Raw genomic sequence first — 26,876 nt, 5'->3', positions numbered from 1 at the left:
CTTTAGTTTTTCATGCAAAGTGTATAGAGAAACTAAAATCCTTATGATCATTACTTTCCTATCAGAAAAAAATGTCTGGGCCAAGTCCCATTTGTTTTGCTCACTAACAGCATGGAATTTCTCTCTGCAAAAGAGGATCCCACAACACTTGAGTGGGGAGACATGCCATGTACAATTGAAACTGCCAGGGGAAATTTAATGGGTAAAATGATTTCATTTCAGTTTGGTGGTAAGTTGGTGTTTGCATCCCTTAGGCGTTAGGGTGTAGTTTTGGTTTTAAGCTCGATTGTGAGTTACTGAGTTCCCTTTCCATCTGACAGGGCGAGGCTGTTGCCTGCGTGTGCAGCTAGGATCTGTGGTACTGATGTATTAGAGCTAGGTTTAAATCAGGTAAGAAGTGATTTGGTCGCATTAATGTGGTACTATGCGTGGACTAAAGAGAAGGGCACAGTAACGGTAGAGCGATCGGTGGGGCTGCATCAACATAATTCTTTCAGGATCCAGTAAAGTCTCTTTGCATAACACTGGCTGCACTGTGCTGTATTCACAGATGAGGTCCTTGGGGCTGGCGGGAATATATCTGTCGTGCTGCATTTTGATGTATATTTATGTTGTTAGTAGCTGCAAAAATCAGGATGTTTTTCTTCCTCTGTCCTCAAAGATGATCTCTGACAGTAGTGCCCTGAAGTACTCCGTTCAAATGCTGACCAATTTGAAATCTGGCCTGAATTCATCAAGGCTCTTAGTTGATCAGAAGAGGACAAGTGTACTGTATTAATTGCTTTCAGTTGATTGAATGCTTTTTATACAGTGTTACAAGCTCGCAAGTCTAGTATGTTTTCCCCTGGGTGTAGCTTTCCTTTCATATCCAAAAGTATACTTTGAAAACTTAGAAAAGTGTGATTTAATCAAATGTTTAAATCTCACACTCAGGCCTTAAGAGTATTTTATAGGTTTAACGATGTTTGTAAATAAAATAATGGTAAATAAGAATTGTAGCTGTCGATAACTTAACATTGCAATGGCGAAGGTACGTGGATAGTGGGGAGTGACTGTTCCGTGTAGCTGTAAAGCGGGAGGCGTTGCAGCTGGGTCGCCGGCCCTGGGCTGTGATGAGGAGGCGAGGGCGAAGCAGCAGGGACCCAAGCCCGGCCCGGCCGGGCCGTACCTGGGATCTGCTCCTGATGTCTTTTCCACAGATGTCCAGCTTTGTCAAAAACCAGTAAATCTTGTGAAGTTTATTTTCCTTATAGCATCTGTGTTTTATAATGGTGCTTTTAATTTGTTTTTTCTTTGTCTGCTGGGATTTCTTTTGTCCGGCACTTTCAGGCCTCCCCTTTTTTTCCTCGGTGGAAGTGAGTCCGTTAATGATGGCTGGCTTGGGAATACACCCCAGCCAGGCCGCCACGGCAGCCGCTCCCTCCGTCTGACAACAAAGCCCATTGTTGTTTTCTTTCTTCACTTTTATCCTCAACTTAATCCGTTTTTCCTTTGAGTATTTGTGGAATAAAATGTCTGGAAAAGTGTGGCTTAGGTTTTGGGTGAATGATATGATGGCGGTTTTGTTGCAGACTTTCAGCAGACAGGTACGAAGGCAGAACTGACTGATCATATTCTCCGTTTTTCAGTAGGCAACCTTTATACAAGCTAATGCTGCACTTGTAAATAAACTTCTACTGTCAGACTACCAGAGCCACGACATCCTTGGCTTTTTGCAAGTCCCTTAGTAAAATTAATAAGAGATTTACCAGCAGCTTAAATAGAGACATAAGACTTTTTTTTCTTTTATTTTTTCCTCAAAGGAAATCTAAAAGGCTGAATTAGGATTAACTGTGGGCATTTTTCTGAGTTGGGTTTAGTTGTGATAAGGAATTTGGACCTTGAGTCTGTAATGTTTGAGTGAAAATAATGGAAGTGCTTCCTTTCATGTGCATCCTGAACTGTGGCCCAAGCTGGAGAGGGAGTGCAGGCAAACAGGAGGATGCATATGGGGGGAAAATAAACTTCAGCCTAAACTGGCTTTAATGTATTCTGTGCACAACTCTTGAACTATCGTCGGAAAATCTCTTTCGTGGCAGCCTGCGGAAAGACAAATACTTGACCAAAAGGACTTGCCTTGCACAGGGTCCTGAGGGCTGTTAAGCTCACACTCTGGGTGATTACCAAGGGAAAGTGCCTCATCGCTCAGGATGCTCTGCTGGAAATGTTCAGACTGCTTTTTGACAGGGCATTTTTGCCATGAAATGACGATTAATTTTCTCTAAATTAATTGTATTAGAAAGTATTCCTTGAATAGTCAATAGGATGTTATTTGTGTGTAGCTGTCAGTATACAACCAAGTTTGCATTTAAAGTTAAATTCTCAGTGCTAATTGAAGCTACTCTATGGAGGCTATAATTCCAGGGTTTTATTCTGTATTAATACACATTATTTCCTTATAGGAATGAATATATACTGTCCACATGTGGCAAGGTAACTTGAGTACAGGATTCTGCTGTATGAAAAATGTTTGATATTTCTAGCGGACTTAAACTTTGGTTTATTTGTTGCTTGTCCTTTGACAGTGAATCAACAACTGCTTGAGCTGTAGAAATAATGTTGATGCTTGACTGCATTCTTTGTGCTCTTTTGGCCTGATATGGCAGTCCTGTGCACACGCAACTCCTGTTTACTGCAGGAGGAGTTTCCTACTTCGAAGGGCCGGAGGAACGGAGGGTAACTTTGTCAAATTTCTGGATGGGTACAAGAGCATGCCATAAAATTTTGGGGTTTTAAAAGGATTTATTAAACATAATGTGTGATACTATTTTGTTCCAATGAAATTCAGAATGCACAATACAGCTTCTGCTGAATGCTTAGGAAAGGAACAGCCCTAGTCATATGAGTGCATTTACTGGATCCCCAGGGCTATGCAGTTAAGACGACGAGCATGTACTTCTCTGATAGGTCTGAGGCAATGTACAATGAAGATATAACTGTATAGAACATTTCCATCATAAAAATAGCTAAAAATAATTCAGTGTAAACAAAAGTAAATATTTTTACTCTTTCTATTAAGCACAATTTTCTTTAACCTGACTCATCTGCACCATCTTAATATTATTGTAGTCAGATTTTCAAGAAAAACTTTACTGTGAGAAATAATTTGTCTCCTTTTTGTAGCATTCCAACTTCTAATTTTTGACTTGTATCACTTATTAATTACATTTATTTGCAGTTAAGCAACTGAATGTTACTGCAGAAAATTTAGGTTGGCAGGCAGTAGTTATTGGGTTATACGTTGGGTATTCACAGCTTTTCCATTTGTCATAGCTGAATTTTATTTGTTTGTGCTGTGAAGTGCTGTGCATTATGATCTCTGTTTTAGTTAATTTTTTTATTGATGTTTGTGTATATCAGACTAAACTATACATTTAAAAATGAAATGCTTGACCTCTGAATATTTTTTTTCAAGAAGAACATCTTGGATTTTGGTCCCATTCAGCATCTCTTTTACATGGTTTCAGTTCTCTCTGTATAGTTTACTAATTTTTTTTGTTTACTTTGTGTTTTCTTGCGTGTGAGCCTAAAACTTTGTAGGGTGTTGTTGCTACAATTAGTAAAAAACTCCTAAGGGGTGACTTAATCCTGCAGTTTTCTGAGTATCCTTAACTGCCTTGGGATTCCTCCACTTCTATGAAAATAAAAAAGCTCATCCCTGTGTAGGAAGGACATCTGTAAATGCCTCATTTCTCTGCATGCAAATATCCTATTGAATCAACTGAAGGTTTTGCATATGGAAAACTACATGTTGTTGGGAGCGGAGGGCACTGAGTAATTAAATGTGGCTTGAGAGAGAGAGGACTGTTACAACCCAGTCATTTGGTTCAGTAGTTCATGGTTAATCATTATATTCCTAACAAGTAAAAGAAAACAAATTACAGACATTTGGAGCCCCCTCTGTAGATACTGTCGCTGTTTGCTGGGTAGCATGCAGTTGCTCATGGTGAATACAGGAGAGTGAAACACTTTCAGAGGCCTTGATTACATGCAACAGTAACTAATTAGACAATAAAGCAGAAAACTATTCATACTCCTTTCCATGAGAACCAAGAATGCATTATGAAACTAATCTTAAAAAAAATTAATTGCATCTCAGTCTTAATTTAAAACTAAGCTGGTTTGGTCCCGTCCCCCCCCCCCCCCTTTCCTGTTTTTTTTATTCCAAGTTGATGCAGGAAAATTGCTATTAATGAAATCTGCTCTCTGAGACTTCAATAGGCTTGTTATTCATTAAAGCCTTGCTATTTCTTTTAAAATGTATTGACCAATGTTCAGGCCAGATACTTAACACAAAATACACTTTGTAATTTCATCATTTTTGTTATTGTGATTTTCTAAGATGCAGAGGTCTATGGACTTTGTAGAAAAAACAAATAAACGCCCTAAGCTTACAGTTATATAGTATTAAAAGAAGGGTAAAGGAAGCATTGAGTGTCTTTAGGATGATGAGACATTCATTAAGATTTTTCCGCCTTCCTTTTCCTATTTTCAATCCATCTGAAGTACCATTAAAGCTTTTCAGGCAGCTTCCTGTGAGAAACCCTTTTCTGTGCTGTTTTTCTTCCTTGAAAGAAGGTGGCTGCTCTTCAGTCAGATTGTATGGATTTGGCCTGGGATTTGTATAATATCTATGTAGAATGCATCGGTTGTTTAGGAACCTAATTCCCAATATGGCTCCCTTTTGATTAAGAACAAAGCCAGCGTTTCGCAGCATTATAGGAACACAGAAAAACAAGTTAATGATCTAAACCTTTTAATTCATGGTTGCTTGTCTATTTAAAGTACTTTTGATTCTGTTATAAACAGACTGGCCCCTTTTTTGTTTAACTTCTTTCTTTGGTTTCTTCACATTTCTTTCTTTACTGTCCATGAAATTTGTAGCTAGTTTCCTTTTCTAACTGAAGAATGAAAGGTTGTGACTACAGAATGATGCAGAAAGTAAGAAAGCGTATCTAAACTGGGCGTATATCCAGCACAGACCTCTTTGAAACAAGCTAAATTTAGGGTTGTTGGGATTTTTTTATGTTTTCCCCTTCCTTTTTTAAGTACCTATGGTTTTGTTTTCTTCTTCTTCTTCTTCTTCTTCTTCTTTGAATGAAGTCTGTTACTTTTTTGATACTTTCTTGATTTTTACATGTAGTTTGGCATGGCTTTATTTTATATAGTTACTTGTTATTTTCCTCCAGTCTTAGTTCAGCAGATTACTATTATGTGTGTCTTTATCCATAGAGACAACAAAAGCGACCTTTTCAGGACTTTCAATTACCAATACTGTATGTGGTACTTTAGGAAAATAATTCCCTTCCAGATTTTCTTTCTTTTTTTAAATAGAGAATTGGAATCCAGAGCTTGTTCTTCAAATCGAACTTGAAAACTTCTTGGTGAACAAAACTGTCTGGCAAGAAGCAGCAGCAGCAGGAATAATTTCCCTTCCATGGAAGGGGACCTTATCCACATATATAAAAATAAATATTTGCTGCTTCCACTGTCATTTATTTTTTACCTGAAACGAAGATGAGTTTTTAAGATACATTTTTGCTTACAATAGGAGCTCATTATTTCTTTTTCTCTCTCTCTCTTTTTTTTTTTTTTTTTTTTTTGGCAATGGCTTATTTCACACAGTTGTTAGAAATTATAAATGAAGAAAAAAATCCAATAATGTGTTTTATTACATCTCTATCCCATCAAGGTAAATTGAATAGCCAAGACACTTACAATAACTTCACAAACAATAATCCTGGGAACCCTCGACTCCTGCCTCTTCCAAGTTTGACTGTGGTGTTGCCTCTTGCTCAAATCAAACAGCCAATGACATTAGGGACCATCACCAAACGCACAGGGTAAGTGTATTTGCACAAACCTTTCTAAACGTTGTTATTTATAATTAATATGAAAATAAGTTGTTACTAGTGATACTTAGTTTTATTCCTTATTTTAATTTCAGTGTATGTAATTTAATGGCAGCGGAAGGGGGGTGGGGGAGGAGGAGACAAGAAAAGAAAACCAGCGTAAGATAAGTAATCAAAACCTGAAAACAAATCTCTAAAAATTCAGGAGTAGTCATTTGGATGGGTCATTTTCTTGCAGTCTACCATATGGGAAATACTGCAAGCTGACATCAGGAGAAGTTTCACACCAGGAATTGGTATGAAACATAAGCAGAGCTGTATTCAATCAGAATAAGTTATGGTTTACCTTTTTTTTTTTTAAGTTTGTTTATTTTGCTTTCCAAACTTTTCAAGCAGAAATGATTTTTGACTATCAGAAATGGAAAGACAGTAAGCCAGGTTGAGCATAAAGACAAAACTTTATCCTGCTGTTTTCTTGACCTTATTTTTCCTCTGAAGTGTCTGTTCTGTACTATGAAATTCACGTGTGGACTTTCATTCTGGAGCCAGCTGCACTTTGGTACTTTTTACTGTGCCATGATAAAGCACTTCAAAATATTTGTTGTTAAAAGCTTTTCTAAATATATGTATGTTATAATAACTAAGAAGATTTTGCGAGCTTCATAAACTGTAACAATTTTAAGTTAATTGATACTGTTCAACAGTTCCTATTTTTCTTGTGCTAAATTTCAAATCTTCGGGTTTTGCAATTAATACATAAGGCTAATGGGCGATTTTTTTTTATTCCCCCCCCCCCCCCTTGGTTGTTCAAATCCCTGAATATTTTTCTAGTTAAATGTCTGCTTGATCCGTTAATTTACAGATGGCTTTTCTATTTTTAAGCAAAATAGATTGAGTATGGCATGTGGTTGGACAAAACAGTTGAGAGTCCTACAGGTTCATAACCTTTTCCTGCATTTTGCCAAATGGGTGCAGGCGCCGTCTTGCTTGCTTCAGTGGTTTCTTGCTCAAACCCCAATAGTGAGGTGAATTTTACCTTGTGTTTCATGAACCAGGAATTATTTTTCAGGCAAGAGCTCATGTATATTCCCTCTGTCCCTGCCTAATTCCCTTATTCTGTGCTTGCGTGTTCAGGACATCGTGCAAAATCTGTTATTGTTTTGTTTAGCGCACTAAGTATGCATGATGATGTTCTGAAGCTTGCATATGTATTCACATATATACATGTGTATCTATATACATGTCTATCTAACAATCCAGTCCTGCTCTTGCTGCTGTAAACAGGAATTTCATTAGTTTTGTTGAGCCAAATTGTGAACTATGAACATACGACTGTCCTAAGCACAGAGGCTGTTTGCAGATAAGTTCCTGAACTTCATAGATAATTGTAGATGGAACTTAGGAAACAGTATGAGGGTAATGTTGTGGTTTAACTTCTTCCACACATACATTTCAGTTGCTTATTTTTGCTTTTTTTTTTTTTCTGCTTACAGTTTAAACGTAGGCAAGGGGAAGAAGATTGTGCTAGCAATCAGGTGAATTTTGAAGTATAGAAAGGTGTGATCTTGGATGAGGACAGGAAGGGAGGCAGGATCAGAGAGAGGTTGGCGTGCGTGGAGATAAGCGGGAAGTTACAGTTCCTCAGAGAGGGAAAATACCAAACAGGTGACTTGAAGAGTACAGTCAGAGAAGGACAGAAACGTATTTCTGGGCTCTGTTGGTAGACTCCTAGAAATGGAATAGACACTTAGAACTAGGTGGGACAAGACATAGAAAGAAAATAAAAAGCCATCTGAGGGTCTGCCGGGAGAAGGTAGGGGGATAGGAGCAATGGTGAGGATGATGATTTGAAAAGAAGTACTTGGTTTACAATAGTAATTCATGGAGTGGCCTTTACAAAAGCTGTTTCCTTAATGCTATGGTGATACCAGCAAACTTTTCTACAACTGTTGCAAATGTAATAAGTCTGCATTATTTTATTTAATGTTCTATTCTTACATATCTTAAATGTGTTCAGAGAGTGTCCATATTCATAGTTTTCTTTAAGTAAATTTTACTATTCACAAACTGTCCCAGTCCTAATATTTTCTGTAATTTTTGAAACTAATTAAATTTAAAATATTCAGTGAGATTTGGGGGGGGGCTGGGGGGGGGGAAACCAGTCATGGGAAATACCCTGCTGTGTAAATAGAGTTTTCATGAATGAGGATCATGATTTTCAGTGAAGCCTGTGTAGATGTGTAATGCTAAGCTGAAATCTTCCTTCATTTGTTCTGCATCCAAAATATTTGACGAAATACACAAAATTAACATGGAAAGCTGTATTTATAAAGCAGGGATTTAAGAGGAATGCCTAGGATCCAAGAAGCCTGGCATGCCTAAAATGACCAAATTGAGACAGCAGCCTTAACTTAAACCTCCAGGGGGCAAAGCGTGTGTTTAACATATTTAACATCTGCCCTCATATTTCTAGAAACACATAGCAATGTAAGTCTGTACAGTGTAATATTTAGACAGGACAGGGACCATCTGCCTCACTCTGAGAAGTGTAGGAGGCATGTATTACTGCAAATGGCAAAAGACAGATGTATTTACACCTACATGGTCAGCACCTTTAAGCACTGCTCCGAGGAAACAAGGCTCTTCTTTGGGAGCAGCTGCTTAACCTTGTGATTGTGCAGTGATCAGAAAAGGAGACGAACTCGCTATCAGTTGGATTTTACAGTCGCTGTTCAGTGGCCCTCAAAGCAGATTCCTTTTCTGTTGTTGCTACTTTTAAAGAATTAAAAATTTAATCTGTTGCAGTACGTTTGTAAAAGGCAAGACTAAAAGAATACCATATAATTAGCAATTCTGGATTTGTCCAGTTTATTGCTTTTAATGTCTGAAAAGCTGCTGTAATACTATACATCTTAATTAAATTTTGCAGGTTTTATTAACCAAAAAGTCAAGTTGGGTTTTTTTCTGCTGGTATCCAGGACAGCAAAATATTTTTCAGGTACTGAAAGGACTGATCGGTGCTCTTAATATCATCTGTCTGAAGCAGAGCTGCAAAGCATGTCATTTTACTTGACAGGTGGAATGGCAGTAAATTTTTTAAAAGTGTTCGCTGAAGCCCTATGGGAATGAAAGGCCAGAATCTGGAGTTGTGTTGTTACTGTGCTGTTCATCACAGATGCTTTTTTTTTTTTTTTTTTTTTTTTTAATGCAAACTTGTAGATTTTGGAACATTTTCTGATCAGTCATTAAAGTCTCTTATTCTGAATACAATTTACATTCTCAGCACTAAGTATCTCAGAGCATTATCTCCCTTCTTGCCATCACTATCATTTCCTTGTTCCCTGCCCTCTGTTTCTTCCCTTGCTTTTTCAAGTCTCTCATTGTAATTTCCGCACCTTCATGAAGCACTTAATTTTTGTCCCTATATTTTGTCATCCCATTGACTCACTTTCCTGTAGTTTGTACTGTCAGCACATTCTGAGGAGCAGATAGGCTTTCCCAAAGGGGCTCTAACACTAATGAGTAAGGAAGCGTCTAATGTTTTAAAGATTAGGGGGATGTAAGACAGTAAAAGAGCTAGATTTAATAAGTCTTTATGTATCTGTGCCTCAGTTTCCCTCTCAAGATGTTAATAGCAATGCTGAATTCCTTCTCAAGTCTGGTGAATGGGTTAATTCATTGCTCATGTACAAAGAGCTTATAGATTTGAAAGGGGAGGAACTGTATGATCCATCTCATGCTTGTCTATAAAAGGCAGTGAATCAGAATAAGTTAGAAGACAGCTTTGTGCTTTACCATAGCTTTATAAGTGTTCCTTGTGTTTGTGGAATGAGTCGTAGTTAGTTTCCAGTTTGTAAGAATGTGGGGACACAGATGAGCAGTAATAGGAAAGAGGGAAATAAAAGATACAATAATTGCCCCGAAAGAAAAAGTATTGTAAAAGTTAGCTTCTCTGACAGCAGCATTTGTTTTAACTTTCTCAAGGGATATGGTCATTATATTTGTATCATACTTCATTCTCAAATTCATTACAGCTTTAGTGAAACACCAGGATGTAAGCTGCATTAGTTGTGTCTTGCCAAAACAGAGACATCCCATGTACCTTACAGGAAAAGAAATAAACATTACTTTTTGCCATCCAAAGGATTTAAGTAGTGAGTTTTTAAACATGATATTCTATCTGTTCTTCATCTCATCCCTCATTCCACCTCCAGTAAGGAAGGGTAAAAGTAGGTAAAGTGTCTGATGCAATTTTATCATTTTAGTGTTTCTCATTTGCTTATATGTACTGAAAATCACTGATATCCATTTGTTTTATTTTGACTTAGAGAGCTTAACTTATCCCAGGTTCTACTGCTGAAGCAAACAAAAATAAGGAGTGCAAAGTCATGATGTCATGATACAATTAAGTAGGAAAAAGTAACAAAAAAAAAGTCAAGAAAAAAATTAAAAAGTAAAGCTAAAGAATTCAGTACAATAGGTCAGCTATCCTGCATGCTCAAGCCAGACATTGTCTTTCTGGCACATTTCTCAGATGTGTTTTATTTCATCTTTAGTTTTTATAAATACATTTTGGGTAATAAAGCAACTACTGTAATGATTTGTAATTGATATGAAATACAGTTATTTGCACTAAATTTTGTTCAGATGTCACTATTTATGAAAGGATTTTGGCTGTGGCAGCATATAGCGGTGAGGTTTAGAATAAGTGGGTATTGTACAACTTATTAAAAGCTTAAATAGTTTTTATTAAACATGATAACACAAAATCAAAGAATGTTTCAGTTTTCAATTTGCTAAAACTCAGAATCGGGCAAGAAATTAAGAAAATTCTGTTGGAATTTTGAATCATAAATCATCGTCATTCCATGATTTTCCTTTGGAATTTCTCACTGGCTATGAGAACAGGGAACCTCAGTGAGTTTTCTGCCTTGGCATTGCTCTGTTACTGTCACCGAGTGTAGCCATCTGGTGCTGTCTTTTCAAGGTTGGGTTATCCTGTAATTTGTACATTCTCTCTCTCCGTCTCTCTCAATTAGCATACCATCCATATTATGTGAAGGAAATAGTGAAAAACAATTGCTTACATAAATATCATAAGAAAAACAATGGTCATCTTAAAAGAAATTAGGTCTCATGAGCAGAAAGTAAATGCTAAGTTGTCTCTCTCATACTTAAGGCTTTTTATTAAGACTTTACTGTAGTCTGTGGAAGTGTAATTACATTTTCTTCATGATACAAGATTTTGTATCCATGTTAAAAACAAACAAAACCTTCCATTGAAGCATGTATCCACCTGGGTCAATGTGTAATTAAAATAGAGAGAATTTGTTAATTTGCAAGTATAATTGGGTCAACATAGTATGTTCTGCAAAAAAAAAAAAAAAGCGCCTATGTTATCTTCTAAATTGTTCTGATGAGTTCAGCTAAATGTATTTGTCTGCTTTTTGCAGACAGAGAAACTGAGGCAGAGAGGAAAAAAAAACAACTTGCCAAAACGTCCAGGGTCATAATTTAGAAATTCTAAGCTCCCAGTCAGATTCGACCACTCTCCAGTGACTGTTCAAATTTACACTAGATACGTTATAGGTTTTAATTTGTATTGGCTATGGGTTATGCAGAAGACTTAGCTTTCCATTAAATATTTAATGGAAAGTGCAATAGTGCTGCGCTAATTTTCTGTTGAGCCATTAGAATGGTCTTCGGCTCAGGGACTGAATGTGTTGACTGTACAGGAGATCATACAATTCATACGGTTCATACAATTTAATTGGGTTTTATCCCTATTCAAAGATGATGTATTATGTCTAGAAAGGCAGCTGGTTCTACCAAATGAACGCTCTCCCTCAAAGTGTTAACCAAACATTTATTTAAATACAGACAGCTAAAGGCTAGTCCGTTATACAGAGTTCAAAAGATCTTCAATATAGTTTTTGGCCTATGTTACTAACAAAAAAATAGGGGTTTTTTTCTGCAATATTCTATTCTTTATTGGATTTTTGCATCTTTGCATGTCAAAGCATATACGTCTTAGGTTTGTACCTTCACTTAAATAGTTTTTTAAGAGGATGTCTTCATTCATTGAAGTTGTGCTCATGTCAAATTCAGTTCACAGAATTCTTTTATATCAGGCTGGTATCCTTTTAATTGTGTAGGCATATGGCAGATTGCTTTATACATCTTTCTATGATAGACCTTTTCTGTTAGTTCATTGCCTGAAAATATTTCATTTGTTTCAACTAGCCAGAACTTATTGCTGAGTCAGAGTATAAAAAGAAAAATGACACATTGGCATTTACAAAATCAATTATTTGGCAATTTTGTGGATGATGTTACATCCCAAACGAGACTCAAAGAAGCCTTGAGCATATGAGTAGCTCTAAATTTACCTCCTGTTCCTCATTTTCAGATTTTATGCAAATATCAGTACAGTGATGGCTTTTTCAAGGGTGATGTAAAGAACAAGGGAAATATCCATTAAAACTGCACTAAAATTAATGGTGTGTGGTACCACTTTCTACACTGTGCAAAATACTTGAACAAAAAATAAAATAAAATCATGATGTAGATAAATTATTGAGTGGCCAAATACTTTAAGCACTATATCAGGTGATTTTTAACATCAAATACATTTGAAATAAGTTAGGGTTCTCTTTCCTGCATTCCGTGCAAGCTTTTAAGTGGGGGACTAAGATTGCTGTGTCATACAGTTGCTAAAGATTTTGAATTTAATGGTGTGTTTCTATCCTAGGAAAAGGGCTGAGTAATTTACTCTGAAACGTTGTGCTTGGACCTGTCGTTGTCATTGCTTAGGACTTGCCTCTTTTCAGTAAATTTGTAAAACTGTGCCGCTCAGACCTTCAGTGTTTCATGGAAAACACCCACATATTTGTTGCTTTTGATGCTAACTTATTTTTCCTAGTAGTTTTGACTTTAAAGTCTGTTTAAGGCTCTTGACTGCTTTTGCCTCAGATTTGTCAGGAGATTTCAGGAAGGAGACCTAACCTGTGTCTAACTTGAATTATAACGTTAAAGCCTGCTTGCAGGTGATGCATTATGTTTGTCACAGCAGTTGTGCATGAAGAGCCTACCCCGTCAGTTCCTGCTTCTGTGGGTGGTTGCGTTGTCAGTGGGACTGTTCACGTGAGCAGTTATGTTTGTGAGTGTCAGCATGCTGGTTACCTTAGAGGTCTACATGTCTTTCAGGGCATCATGAATGGTTATAAAAAAATTATTTTGTTTACCTTCTGCATAAATCTTAATAGCATGATATACAGTGTACTTGTTGGTAATTGAGTTTTCATCTAATTTCTGTGCATTTTTCCCCTTTACGTGAAGACCTTACCTGTTTGGAGCAGGATGTTTTTCCATAAAAGCTCCATGGTGAGTTCCCAGTTCAAACCCAGCATGCCTATAATTCATTTGCTGTCCTCACTGAAAATAACTCTGTGCTTAGACTTTTTAATTTTGGATTAATTTTTTTTATTTGTTTACCTGCATGGCTGATCCATAGGTGGTAGCACTGCATAATTTCACTTTTAAACTATGGATGTGTGTTCACTATCAAGCATTGTCAAAGAAATGCATTCACTTTTTTTTTTTCTTTTTTACCTTTGAGAGGGCATTTAATTTTTAAGTAGCAGAGAAGTTGAAAAAATAAATTATTTCCCAGTGGGCAAAAATGTTCACAATATCTTTCCAAAACAAGCCTCTTTTTTTCTATATAGCTTCCTTTATTATTGTAGCATTAAGTTGTTTACAGACAGAAAACATTGATGATGACCTCTCAAAAACAAGCCAGATTAGCAGTGAGTAGACAGTGAAGCCCTGCAGTAGGAGAGATGAAGCCAGTAAAATGGGCGCTGGGAAAAAGAAAAAAAGCTTATCACACTTGAGAAAAAAAACCCAACAAACTACAGTTCCATTAAAATCAGGATATTTGAAATAATAAGGCATTTTCATTTAATATGTAAAATTGCAGCATATTACAAAAATACAGACAGAAGAAAAAACAAATTGTAACAAGTTTCCCTGTGTTGGGAGCTTGGTTCAGTATTCATACAGTGCTATGTGACCTCCAGTCACCTTTTTATAATGAGATGGAGGTTAGGTGGTTGAAGTTTTAGGCAACAAGAATGGAAGAAGTTTGAACATCTTACACCTTTCTTAAAAATTGTAGAAACTTTCAGCTAGGAGGGTTTTGGGGTGTTTTTTCGTTGGTGGGTTGGGTTTTTTTTTTTCTTTGTTTTGAAGTGTAGCTGAGGATACTTACTAGCTATGTCTACCAGTATCTGTTAGAGTATTTGTATGTGGCTCTTGTTTCTACTACTGGAAGTTTGTTCCACATATATCACCCCCTTAAGTCTCTGTCAAAATACTATCTTCAGCAGAAAGAACTTCTTAAGAGCTTTGTTACGATACAGACTTCTTAAGAGAATGGCTGAGGGCAGCCGATGAGGAGGGATATGGGAGCTATACCGACGACAGGAAAAGCAAAGGCACTAAATATGACACTAAAGGAGAGAAGGTGACATTGCCTTATTCCTAGATAATATCTGGTTACTGAAGTAGTGTTCCTAAGAACCATTTCTAAGTGTAGTTTATGATGCACTTAAGTATTTCATGTGATGGTGATCTAAGAACTGAAAAGGCTCTGGAAGAAGAGTTTTGAAAGTGGATTGTCTTAGCAAATGGATGTATCGGTCATCCCCTGCATGAAGCAGCAGAGACGCTTGTCAACCAGAAATTATTTTAGACTGAGGCAAGATTAAAAGGCCTAGATTAAAGAGGGGAATATATGAAATAGACTCAAAAATTGTTGCCTTGTCTTTCACAAGACTCTTTTGTGGTTTGTTTAATGCCAGTGCTAGCTCAAAAATATGGTCTTTACTAGCCTACAGAGAAATTAGGATAAAAAACACACTTTGGGTGGGGGAAGAAATCATGTTGTTTCCATTAAGGTCTTAATGAGACCTAAAATTATGTAAACAAAATGAATGGAGATTTGACAGCTTACTGCCTGGCAAATAAAGGAGCCTAGCATTTCTTTTCTTGCTTTTTCTTGATTTATTCATGATTTGACAACTGGAAACATGTCTTTGTTTTCTTGTTTAAGGCACAATGATAAATTAATTAAAATTTATGTATTTTGAGACATATACTTCTTCAGTAATTTTATGTGAATTGCAAATTTCATGCAGTATTTTTCTCCTGATACTTTTGTTGCTGCTTATGCAGTCTAGGTAAAACTTTCACCTTCAAAAATCATATGTTTCCATTTCAGTGGGTTTAGCTGTGGAGTTGTGGATAAGTGCTTTTATTTTTACGAATCTGATGTATTTGAAGCCTATTCATTGGGAACATAAAACCAATGTGATTCTCAATCTTTGCAGGCTCTTACTATTTGATTGATAATATTTGAATTTGTAAAGCAGTTCCTTAACATCATATATATGCAATTTTATTTTTTTTTTAAGTCATGTCACTTGTTTGACTATGAGCTGAAAGACAAATTTGAGAGCCAGCAGTATTTTATGAGACATAAAGCTATTTGAGGAACACTCCATTGCTGAATTGTGTAGCCTCTGGTTTTCATAGTTGCCTATGGTTTTCAAAATATTTTAATAGTATTAAGTTATTAAATCTTTCTTACATAAAGTAGAAAATAAACAGTAATAGCAAATGAAAACTAGCTAAAAAATTGTCATTAGTTGTGATTTTTTTATGAAGAGCTAACACAATACATTTCCAGAGAGTATACCAGAGTTTGATTTGTTACAGAAGTCAACAAGTGGTAGCACTGAATTGTTTCAGTAGCTCTTAATTTTTAATTATTGCATTGTCAACATGAAAGAACTTGCATGCTATTGCTGAGTCTCTTCATTTCTTTTTAAGATCTGACAAAGTGATGTCTTGAATTTTCTTCTTTAGTTTGCTCCCATCACTTTTTGTGCAATTTCGGTAGAAAATGCTCAGGTATGTTTTTCACTGGACATGTGTACATCTACATCTCAGTGCTTCTGCATTTAAAATGGAAATAATCCTCCAAAATTATGTTAGAGCAGTTAATTATTATCAACAACACAAATTTCCTCATATATTGTGGTATTTGGCTGGAGTTTGGGATTAACTTGACTTTTAGTAGGTGACTTTGTCATTGACTTAAGCTGGGGTAGGTGAATGTCAACTGTTGGTAACTGAAATGACATGAACATGGTCTTCAGTTGGGGCACAGCTCTTATTAAATTTATAGCAGAACAAGAAGGATGTAACTGAAAGGAGTTTTTATTTCTGTTGCGCTCCTGCTTGTAGGTTTCTGCACAGATACACTTGGGATAAAAATACTGCTGTGTCTCATTGAATTCTTGGTGTAGTTACGCATTTGGGTAGACCCGTACAGGAAAAAAGTACACTGCCTTTTTATCCTCCTATGTCTTAAATATAGTGTCGTTGTTTCTAGTGTGGAAGAGTGAAATTATAAGGGTGAATGTTTGGGTCCCATTAGCTTCACTTTCTTGTTTTTAGTGTTGATTCCCAACAACCTGCACTCCTTTCTGCATTGCAACCCCTTTCAGTAAAAATATGGTACAGTCTTTTGAAAGTTAGTATATTGTGAAGATTCTTTTAAATTAACTTTTTAAAAGTGAGGCAAAACGTGCCTTAATTTCAGTTCTTGGAATAATTTATGAAGTGCTGACAGGCTAAGAGCAAGTAAAGAGCAGGAGTTCATAGCAGAAACAAGTCATTCACCGCCTACCTTCAACATTATTGTTTTGTTATCATTTATAAAGCTGAGAGAGCGTTTGCATCTACATAATAATGAGAATTTATAGTTTCCAAGTTGTTAAAATATCACAACGACATGAAAATATATTTTTCTAATGGCATTACTGTTACAGAAAATAACTGGGCTTTTGAGGTTTACTAAAGGAAAGAAATTTGTGTTGGAATGTATTGATGAAAACTCAGGGATAAAGTAAAATAGTGGTAAAATGAAAGATTCCTTAGTTACAATAGTTTTCAGAATAGACTTGCTGACATCTCAGCAGTTTTTTCAGAAATGTGTCTAAACCAATATGATGCACTGGTAATTTTTGTTTGTTTGTTTGTCTTTACTTTTTAGTAGGACTAAGTTTAACCACATGAGTAACCGTGTTTTACAAGGTCTGCTCTTTCTACAAAACATAGTTCTTGAAGGGAAAATGTTTTGGCACTGAAACCAACACCTAAATGCAGGCCTTGAAAGATGTACATCTTAAAGACATGATGCAAATAGAAAGTAGCTTAGACCATTTCCTCTAAGGTTGTTTATATCTGTTATTTGATTGAGCATAGGTCTTGGGACTGATGTGGAGTGTGCAGAACACTGCAAAAACTTATTGTTAGAGTACCAGATTCCCTTCTGCTTAAGGGCTTGAAGAAATTGAAGTTATTATATCTCTGTAGAAATTTACTTCAGTTTGTAGTTGAAAATAGCATTTGCTCCCAATTTTTTTTCCATTTTAAATTATTTTAATAACCTCAGATTGTGTTGAGTTAAAATTCAGAACATTAAGAATATTAGGACAGTGTACAAAGATTGTCTTTCCAAGAGTTTCTGAGAGGAAGTGAATACAGCTGAATCATATCTGTACTCATAGTTTACTTTGTATTGATTGATGGGTAACACTGGCCTTCTGAACAATCTTGTTCTATATTAAAAACAATCACTTATTGATTGAAGTGTAGATCAGTAAGTAACAAGACTTTAGTGGATACATTTATCTTTTCATTTCTGAAGGAATATTACTGTATGAACATTTGGAAGGTGAAAGCTAAAAATAGTTATCAATACATAGTTTGTTACAGAACTGGTTAAAAATACTGTTTCTGTGACAGATCACTATTTCAAAGTGGAAGAAATCTATTCTGAATTTTTCTGAATAGCTAATAAATACTTAATATGTTAATATCAATTTAAATATTCTAATGTAGATCGTGAAGTGCCACTGCAAGCAAGGTAATATATTTATAGTCAGGAACTTTTTGGAACACAGATTTCTGACCCAGTAATCTGTGGCTGTAGTTTTAACAGTTGGATATTAAGTGCTTTGTGGTGGTTCAATATCAGAGTTACTGACTATAAATTGCAATTGCTCTTTTGGGACATTCTAGCTTCTTCTGCATGTACGAGAGCTTCAGGACTGATCTAAGTCCATGAAGGTTTGTCTGAATTTTTCCATTCACTCTGGTCAGTGAGATGGAATTCCTTTTGAAAGGTCTTTTTTTTTTTTTTTTTTTTTCCCCCCCACTCTAAATGAAACATGTGACTATAGGCCATGTGTGTGATTTATGGCAAGTAGCTTAGCCCCTCTGTGCTTCAGTGGGTCTATCTGTAAAACTGGCAGAGTAATACTGCACAAGGTGTTGGGAAGCTCAGTTACACTTTCTGTAAATCCCTTTCAGAAACCTGGCTGAAAATACAGTGCAAGTGCAAGCAATTAGTCTTTTCTCCCATTTTCATAAATGACCTCATTTCCGGTATCTTATACAAAAAGTATTTGCTGCTTTAGGTGAGTTCAAGCTGAAGGCAATTTTAAATGTTTCAAGTTGCATGACAGTAATGATGGAGGCTATATGTTTTTAACCATATGCCATATTTTCTGCATATCACTTACTACAGCTAGTTGTTGGAAGGAAATTAAGTGAGTGAGATCAGTGTGAGTTTTGCCATTTATTTCAGTGAGATCAGGACTGAGCTGTAAGGGACCAAGCCACAGGTCTTTGGACAGGTGCAGTTTCTGCAGCCAGGTGCAGGAGTTTTAGAGGAGCCCAGTTTATAGAATAATTTTGGTTTCACTTGTTTTTCTTATGTTATTTTTACATTATGTTGATCCATAATCTGTTCTTGCTTTCATATCCCTATTGGTTCATTCTGTTGAACCACTTCACTTTGTATACAAGTAATTTGTCATCAACCAAAAAAAGGGTAGTATGAATTAAGTGCTATTAGAATTATGCATAGTGTTTGAATTGCTTTCTGCTGTTAAAATATTTTTCTGGTGCTTAATTCCATCATAATACTTCCAAAAATTTGTTTGCATGTATATATATGCGCACACACACCCTTCTCAGAATTGAAGATCATTACTTAAAAATGACCAAGTTAATGTGATGGTGTAATCGCAGGCTGATATACTGTGGAACAAGAAATTAATAGAAGAAAAAAGGAAGGGAGGGAGAGGCAGCAAGAGAAGGGAGCAGTGAAATAGAGTAGAGAAAGAAATACAAAGTAATCCAATTAAAAAGACTGGAAAAAAGGTAACATGGAAAAGGAGGAATCCTGTGTGAACTTCTCAAACAGCTTTTCTCTTAAGGGAAGGGTAAAATCCTGGTTTAATGAATTGAGGAAATGGGCAATGCTCCAAATGTAGTTTTGAGTTTATACAAAGCAGAATGTTACGTATCTTCAGATTCCTGTAAGGAGGAACACTAAATGATGTTTTGATAGAACATAATTATAAGCTACTCTACCTGCTACACGCACATTGTGGAGTTTCAGAGGAGAATGTATCTTAATCTCTTTTTATGCAGTATAATTACTGATTTGTTTTAACATGTAGCTCATGAGTGTATGCATTGTTTCCCTTTCCTTGTATCCTCTGCATGTTGTTCCCTCTTACCCTTTTTCCCATGTCCCATATATCCTAGTGGTTTCAATGGCATCAGGAGTGTGCTGAGTTACAACTGATTGGCAGTCAATGTTAGCATTATTTGTAAGTTTCTTTTGAAAACGCAAGAAAATATCAATCAGCTACAATGACTGACCCAGAAACTATATTTTCATTCCCAAAGGACTTACACTTACAAATGTTTGTATTCACTTCAGAAGTTGTTTCTATTGAATGCAAATATTCGATATTGGGTCTTTTAAACAGTCTAACTAACTCTCCATTATGAGCCAGTGCTGTTCTTTGAGTTAATGAGTTCAGTGATCAAGGGGAATTTGGGACCTATTATCAAGAAACATGAAGCATCTGTAAACCCTGCTAAATCTTATGGGAACTGCAGATATTCACCACTTCTGAATTAATATCTTAGAATGATTATTAAGCAGGGACATCTTAATTTTTGAGAATTAACTTTCATAATTTTATTGTGTTCTTTCTTTAAGCAAATCCAAACCGGCTCCGCAGATTTCACCCAGTAAGTCTGTGGGAGGAGAGTTTTGTGTTGCTGCAGTCTTTGGATCATCAAGGTCATGGTTTGCAAACAATCCGGGCCTGAAAAGAGAAAAAGGTTGGTATATTACAAAAATAGGACTTGCATTTAAATTCAAATTGACTGATTTATTTTCTCATTTTGTGATAACTTCTGAGCAGATGGTGCTTATCCGTAGATTTTGTTTCTTAAACTCAGTGACAATGGAGATTTTGGGGGATGTGGTTGGGGTGCTTTTGGTAAATAGGACAATTTACAAGAAATTTTAATCCGTGAAATAAATCATTGACCTTTTGTTGTGATACAATGACAAAAGCCAAACTTTGATAGTTCAATCCAGAGATCTTTTGTGAAGTGTCACTGAAAAAGCTGTGAGGTAAAGGTGAGACACCTTTGCTAAAGCAAATGTACAGACATATGTTTGGCAATATGTAATTACCTGAACACACCTTGGTGAGAAGCTCTGTTCCACCTTCTTTTATATGAGATATTCATGGTTTCTTTAAACAAGGGGAAGATTGTGTGCTTTGTACGAATTTTCTCTTTGTCTCTCCAGCCCTTTCACTTCTAATTCACATTTTTGACTGCAAGCATATAAAGGCAGGAGACTTAAAAGAATAAGTAGTCTACTATTTTTGTAAACTTTTTTTCTGTTTCTGCTGGGCTATTCCAATAAGATTTTCTTTCTTCTTGCAAACAGATCAATCAAAACAGTTTGTAGTGGAGTCGTTGTATATTATCAGTTGTTACGGTAGCCTGGTGGAGCATGTACTGGAACCACGTCCGCTCAGCACTGCTCCGAAGATTAGTGATGACACGCCTTTGGAAATGATGACATGCCCAAGAGCCAGCTGGACTTTGGTTAGGTAGCTCATTCCTTTTACTTTGTCGTCGTCTTTTTGTCCAGAAAATGATCGTGAGCTATTTTTTCGGGTTTTTTTGGAAGAGGTGAATGAACTGCATCATGGTTTTCAGTGATTTTTTTATCTTAAACTTTATCTTTAAGACTCTTAAAGTTTTCCATTGGAAGAGAGGACTCTCAATAGCAAATTCAATCTTACCTTTTCATGTAGTTCTGTTAGTGCTTACGTGTCTGAATGGGAGCTAACCATTTAAATACTTCTGTGGGGTGGAGCTACATGAACATGTTAACAGATCAACAGAGATCCTTATCAATTAGAGATTTTAAATGATCAGATTATAATTTAGCTTTTTATGTAAGGACTAGAAACAATTATTTTAATAGTGTTAAAGTACAAAATTCTGCCATGAGACAGGAGTGAGGTTTCCACGATGAAGCATTGCAAAGAATTAGGCAAGTTATCCTGTAAGTAGCTGAAGGTAGCATTTCTTAAGACAGTTGAAGAAATTATTCCTGACATGTGGAAGAAAGTAAACAAAAATTGATGAGAAAGTGTTGTCAGTGCTTTTGACATTTTAAAATATTTTTCTATCGATTTTTCTTGGCTCCTATATTCCTTAGTGCTGCTTATGGCTGGACTAGATTGATCAATACTTGATTTACCAAGCTATTTAGGAATGACCCACCCTAATTAAAATTACAACACAGACTTCTAGACCATTATTGTTGAAATGAGTAGGTTGTAATGGAATTGAAAATTCTAATTGGATCAATAGTCCATAACTTTACACAGCTTTATTTTCACAGTTTGTAAATGCTCAATGACTTTACAGTATCGAAGCAATGCTAGTTAACAGAACAAAAATGTTCCCCAGTTTCAGTTGCGTGTTTATATAACGTCAGCATGACATACAATGGTCCTAAACGTATTTACCAACTTAATCTAAACCGCCTTCATCATTTTTTTGCACAATACACACAGCAGTCAACAAACAAGTATTGTCTTTGCCTCACAATCTGCACGATTTGGTCCTGCTGCTCAACTGCCTGTGGTGTATTGCAGTGTTTGAACAAGCTAATTTAAATAATTACAAACATTTTGTGAGCTTGTATAGATAATTACATGTGATGACAGAAACACTGATTTACATTCTCTGTATTAGCTTAAATATTAATAGTCTTGTGTTTTACCTCAGAACTCCTCAGTGGAATGAACTCCAACCACCATTTAATGCAAACCATCCACTGCTCCTGGCTGCAGATGCTGTGCAGTACTACCAGTATCTTCTTGCTGGCTGTAAGTAGCTGACAACTTTTTGTCTTATGTGCATGTTTTAACCCGAGTGTGAGTTTCTGAGTTGATTTTTCAACCTGCATTTATTTCAGTACATGTTCTACCCCAGAACAGGGCTTCATGTAACCAACTGTATTAGTAATGGTAGAGTAGTGAATATAGTTTCTTTTTGATATGAATCAAAGTTGTGTGGCTGTCATATAGCCAAAACGTGAGTGCTTGGCAGGCCTTGCAAGTGCGACCCACTAGATCCCCTCAAGTCTTCAGGGTTTCTTCACCTCATTTCTTCTCGTGCTTTTAGTCATTTCCTCTTGTGAATTCAATACTCAGTGACAAGTGAGTGCATCTGCATTTTCCCTCTCCACTGGAACTCGTGATTGCTGGGCTACTTCCAGCCAGAGTCTCAGACAGCTGCTTCCCTTGGGAGCCTTGGCATCGCTTCCAGGGATGGCTGCCCACCTGCCTCGTCCTGTCTCTTGTCCAGCCACATCGTTTGCAGGGAGCCAATGTGCATGGCATTGCATATTCAGAAACATTTATATTTCTATATCTATAGATACATGGTATATGTATACCATATGTATATAAACCCATGTTATTTTATATTGTTTTTATACATAAATGTGTATTCATGTTATTTTTTTATTTTGACAATTCAAGAAAGACAAGAATATTAACGGTGAGTAGCAAGTGTCTCTTTTATCTAGGGTGTAGTCAAGATCAAAGTGATACAACAGTCAAAGTTTCACAAGGGAGCAGCTCTTGGCATACGTAAGGGTACTCATGGGGAAACTAGACCCTCTGCACAGTTGTCAGTGCAGCTAATGCCAGCATGTTATGTGACACAGGCATTTTAAAATGCAGAAAGTGGACATCTGGGCCAAAAGGCAGTAGGTCTGAATGTGACTGGTAAAAGTGACATTGGCGCCAGATTAGATCTGTTGCTTCTACCTGTCCATCTGTTGCATGTGCTCAGAGCTCAAAATGTTGTGGCAACCTACAAGGTTAGGGTCTTACTTCTTCTGTGCTGCATAGAAAAAGGAAGAAAATTCAAAAGGTAGAAAAGAAGATGAAAAAGCAATTAATAGCACGCAACACTGTGTTAGATGTGCCTTTTGGCTAGAATTTTTTGCTAGATTCCTGCGTTATTTTACTTTCACTTATAGATATGTGAGTTCTGCTTTGAGAGAAAAGGTCATTGCAAGGATGTATTTTGGTTGTATAGTATTTTACTATATAAATATAGATCACTGTTTTCAAATGAGTATGTCTGCAATTAGGTGTGCAAGCCTATACTTAAATTTTCATTAAAATATTTTGAAGCATTGACTACAATCAGGTCAACAAATATATTTGTAATTTATATCAAAGCCTTTAATAGACGATATTAACGATAAAGTATAGGTCTAATTTCATATTTTCGTTTAAGGTAACTGCTGCCAGATAGTCTGCTTATGTTGCTGATAATTCATTTTGATATATTTTTATGTATTGCTTATGCACCTGTTGCTGATGATAACATTAGATAACTTTTATGATAAGGAGATAAAAAAGGCAAACAGGCTCATTCACAGAAACTCCAGTGTTTCAATAAGTCATGTTTAGCTAGACATGTTTGCAAGGAAAAACATAATCTGTTTCCTGCTGCCAAGGAGGTGAAGTTAAGACCCTTTTCCAGCACTTTTCCTTTAATATATATCTGCTTGGCCTGTTAGTAGTTAAATTATCTGCATAAGACAAAGCGTTAGGATAAAAGGATACCATCCATTGCTGTGTGCATTTATTGTTCTGTAGGGCTGTCAAGACTATTGCTTTGCAGAATTATCTAACCAGACTATTAAATGTAGCATGTTCAGGAAAAACAGCAATACTGAGTAGTCTTGAAAAGGTCTCCAAAACCAGCTTTAATTCACAAACACTCCCTATGTTTGTGAGTCCTTGCAGCTTGCCCCCTGTTCGGGCCAGATTTCTTCCACCTTCCTCCCACCCCCACCAATTCTCTGTTCTAGTTTTGGATGTCTTTATCATCCATATTGGCTTCAGCCATTTCCCTTGAATACTATCAAGCATATAAATATATAAATTATTGTATGTAGTGTGCAGTTGTTGCAGTATGGGTCCAAGAGCACAGAATGCTGTCTGGAGAATTTTGGACACTTTGTAGAAGTAGTTTGTCTGCTTTTTAGTTTCTGTTGAAATTAAAAGCAGTGTATTGCATAGATACAGTCTCAACAAAAGTCTTTCTGTGAGCATCAATGCTTATATGCACAGATCACATTTATCCCACATACTGGTATCGGGAATGGATGTGGTTCACTCTGTGCATTTCATTAACAAATCAAATACTATGCATTTCAAATGTTTTTTTATGGGAAACTTTTTAAAGGAAGAAGAATGAGTGGTAGCTAAATTCCAACGAAATGATGAATTTGTATTATTTGAATTACAGTGAAGAATTTTAATTCAGGTTTTAATTCATGTAATAAGAATTCATTAAGATGGGTGTGGAATGTAAAGAAAAATAGAATAATAAACTCTAAAGACAAAAAAGAGTCCAGAGAGCATAGTAAAAATGTCATTAACAGAAAAGTTTGTGTATATCTGATCTTCTTTGAAGTTTTATTTGTCTTCTGGATTTACTCTATCTGAAGCTACTCAATGAAGTTTCTGAAAAAATGGAGTCAAACCAGGGTTCTCACAAAAGAGTCCAAGACACCTGTTAGCTTTCCCCCTATTAAATACATGCTAAAACGAAGTTATCTGGCTCTGCTTACCTGCAGTAATGTAATGGGTTGACATTAGCTGAAGCCTGTGGTTTGATGTGCTATCACTTCCGTCAGTAAGTTTAATTGCCAGCAAATGGCTAAATAGGGGTTTAGGGTGAATGTTTCATCTGTCTGCCACGTTAGTGGTAAGAGGAATTCTGGCGCCGTTTCAGGGTCACTATTTGTATCTGTCTATCAGAGGTAGAATACAGCAGTTTCTCTCAGTTTCTGTATAGCATTTCTGCCAATTGTTTGGCTCCATTAAGTGTGCAGGGGAAATAAAAGCCTGAATGACCAAGTCACAAGGGGGTATGGATAGACCCTTTCTTTGTCCACACTCAGAACATTGCATTAGGTCTCATTATCCATTTATAATAAGTGACCTTTGCCCCCTGGGTCATTGAAAAATACTCAGTGTGCTTTTTAGCACAGAGTACCTCTGTCAGCAGACGGACAGAACAATGAAACGTCTGGCGGTCTGGTTGGAGGGCTATCCTGTGCAGGTTTTCATAAATATGCAGTTTGATGCCAAAACACAGGACCAAAATCTTCCTTCGTCTCTGAAAATGATAAAGTAGGCCAGTGAGTTCTTGTGATGAAAAGAGAATATTTTAAAAACACCGCGTTTAGTTATTTACACACAGATCAGCTTTTAATATTTCTAAACCTTAAAGTTATGTTCACAGCTAATAAGGAAGTAACAAGGAACCATTGTTTGAAGAAATATTTTGTACAACAAGTGTCCAAGACTTTTCCCAAGGGTATTTGTAAGTGGATTAGCACAGCTGTTTCATTGCTTTGAGGTCATGTGTGACATCTGCTGCAGAAACCTGGATCAGAGTATGCAGTTCGTGTCTACCTGAGCGCTTTATCATGGCTGTAGCTGGTGCAGAGAGGTGAGAAAGTGGATATGGAGAGTTTTGGGCCTTTCTGTAAGTTCATAGCTTGAAAGTGAGCTGACATGTTAAATTCCACAACCTGCTAGCCTGCAGGAAGCGTTAATATCCTGCTGCTAACTGTTTCAGGCTTTCTGCAGTTGGTCAGAGTAAAAATAACCAGTCCCGAGACCCTCCTCACCTTCTGACAGAGCAGATTTCAGCCCTAGTTTTGTTTTTGTCAGAGTTCATCCCAAAAAGCCCTGGATGTATTACAGTCCTCAGGTCATCAGTGCTGGGCGTCAGGTGCTAGGTGTTTCTCTCCTACCCTTCTCAGGTTTAATAAGTAATATTTTACATTGCTTGTGTCTCTAGTATTCTCTCTTTATTTGCCTGTGTTCTGAGCAACTCCTAAATCTAATCACAACATAGGAAGGAAATGTACGTCACATTTTATTCTTCCTAAATGTTTTTCCTATAACGTAAATACCGTCACCTGGTATAGTTAGACTGCCGTAGCAGACCTGACAGCGGGGGGAGAGTTGTGTGAGGCACTGCATGCGCACATAGGAGGGTTTCTGGTGTCTGCAGAAATTTGCAATGTAAAGGACTTGGCTTTCCTCAGAGAATTGCCAAGTTTCATCATTACTTATTCTTTAAATGCTACTTGCTTCCTGCTGTTGAGTACTTAGGAATTAAGATGCTTCTGGTAATATAAACTCTAGAGGCATGCTGTTAAGATGTGCTTTTCATGTCCATGATAATCTGCTGTTTGTGTTCAGGTTTTTTTCTACTGAATGCTTTTCTTTCTCTTACCATGACCCAAAGTGTTACATATTAGATTGACTTAACCAGTGTTTCCTTTGTCTGACTTCTGTACCTTCCATTTTTGCATGTTGGAATTCATACAGACATGTGCATGGTACATAATGGTATTGCAATGAAATTAGGTAACTTTGCGTAACAGCAGAAAGTCTTAGATCCTTTTTT

General features: G+C 36.5%; 1 protein-coding gene across 10 annotated transcripts in view; it reads left to right on the top strand.

Annotated features, from left to right (window-relative positions):
* BCAS3 (BCAS3 microtubule associated cell migration factor) overlaps positions 1–26,876 on the top strand; it is a 375,612-nt gene that overhangs the window by 133,650 nt on the left and 215,086 nt on the right. For 7 of the 10 annotated variants that reach the window (XM_075032961.1, XM_075032959.1, XM_075032960.1 and 4 more), the window contains exons 16-20: positions 5,732–5,882; positions 13,230–13,274; positions 20,044–20,168; positions 20,791–20,956; positions 22,149–22,249. In XM_075032961.1, coding sequence (XP_074889062.1) covers positions 5,732–5,882; positions 13,230–13,274; positions 20,044–20,168; positions 20,791–20,956; positions 22,149–22,249 — 588 coding nt within the window. The remainder of the gene's footprint in view (positions 1–5,731; positions 5,883–13,229; positions 13,275–20,043; positions 20,169–20,790; positions 20,957–22,148; positions 22,250–26,876) is intronic. The other 3 variants (XM_075032956.1, XM_075032963.1, XM_075032958.1) reach the window with 1 other exon arrangement.

Source organism: Buteo buteo, chromosome 7, assembly GCF_964188355.1.
Source record: "Buteo buteo chromosome 7, bButBut1.hap1.1, whole genome shotgun sequence".
NCBI classification, from domain to species: Eukaryota; Metazoa; Chordata; class Aves; order Accipitriformes; family Accipitridae; genus Buteo; species Buteo buteo.
This window is presented reverse-complemented; position numbering and strand designations above follow the sequence as displayed.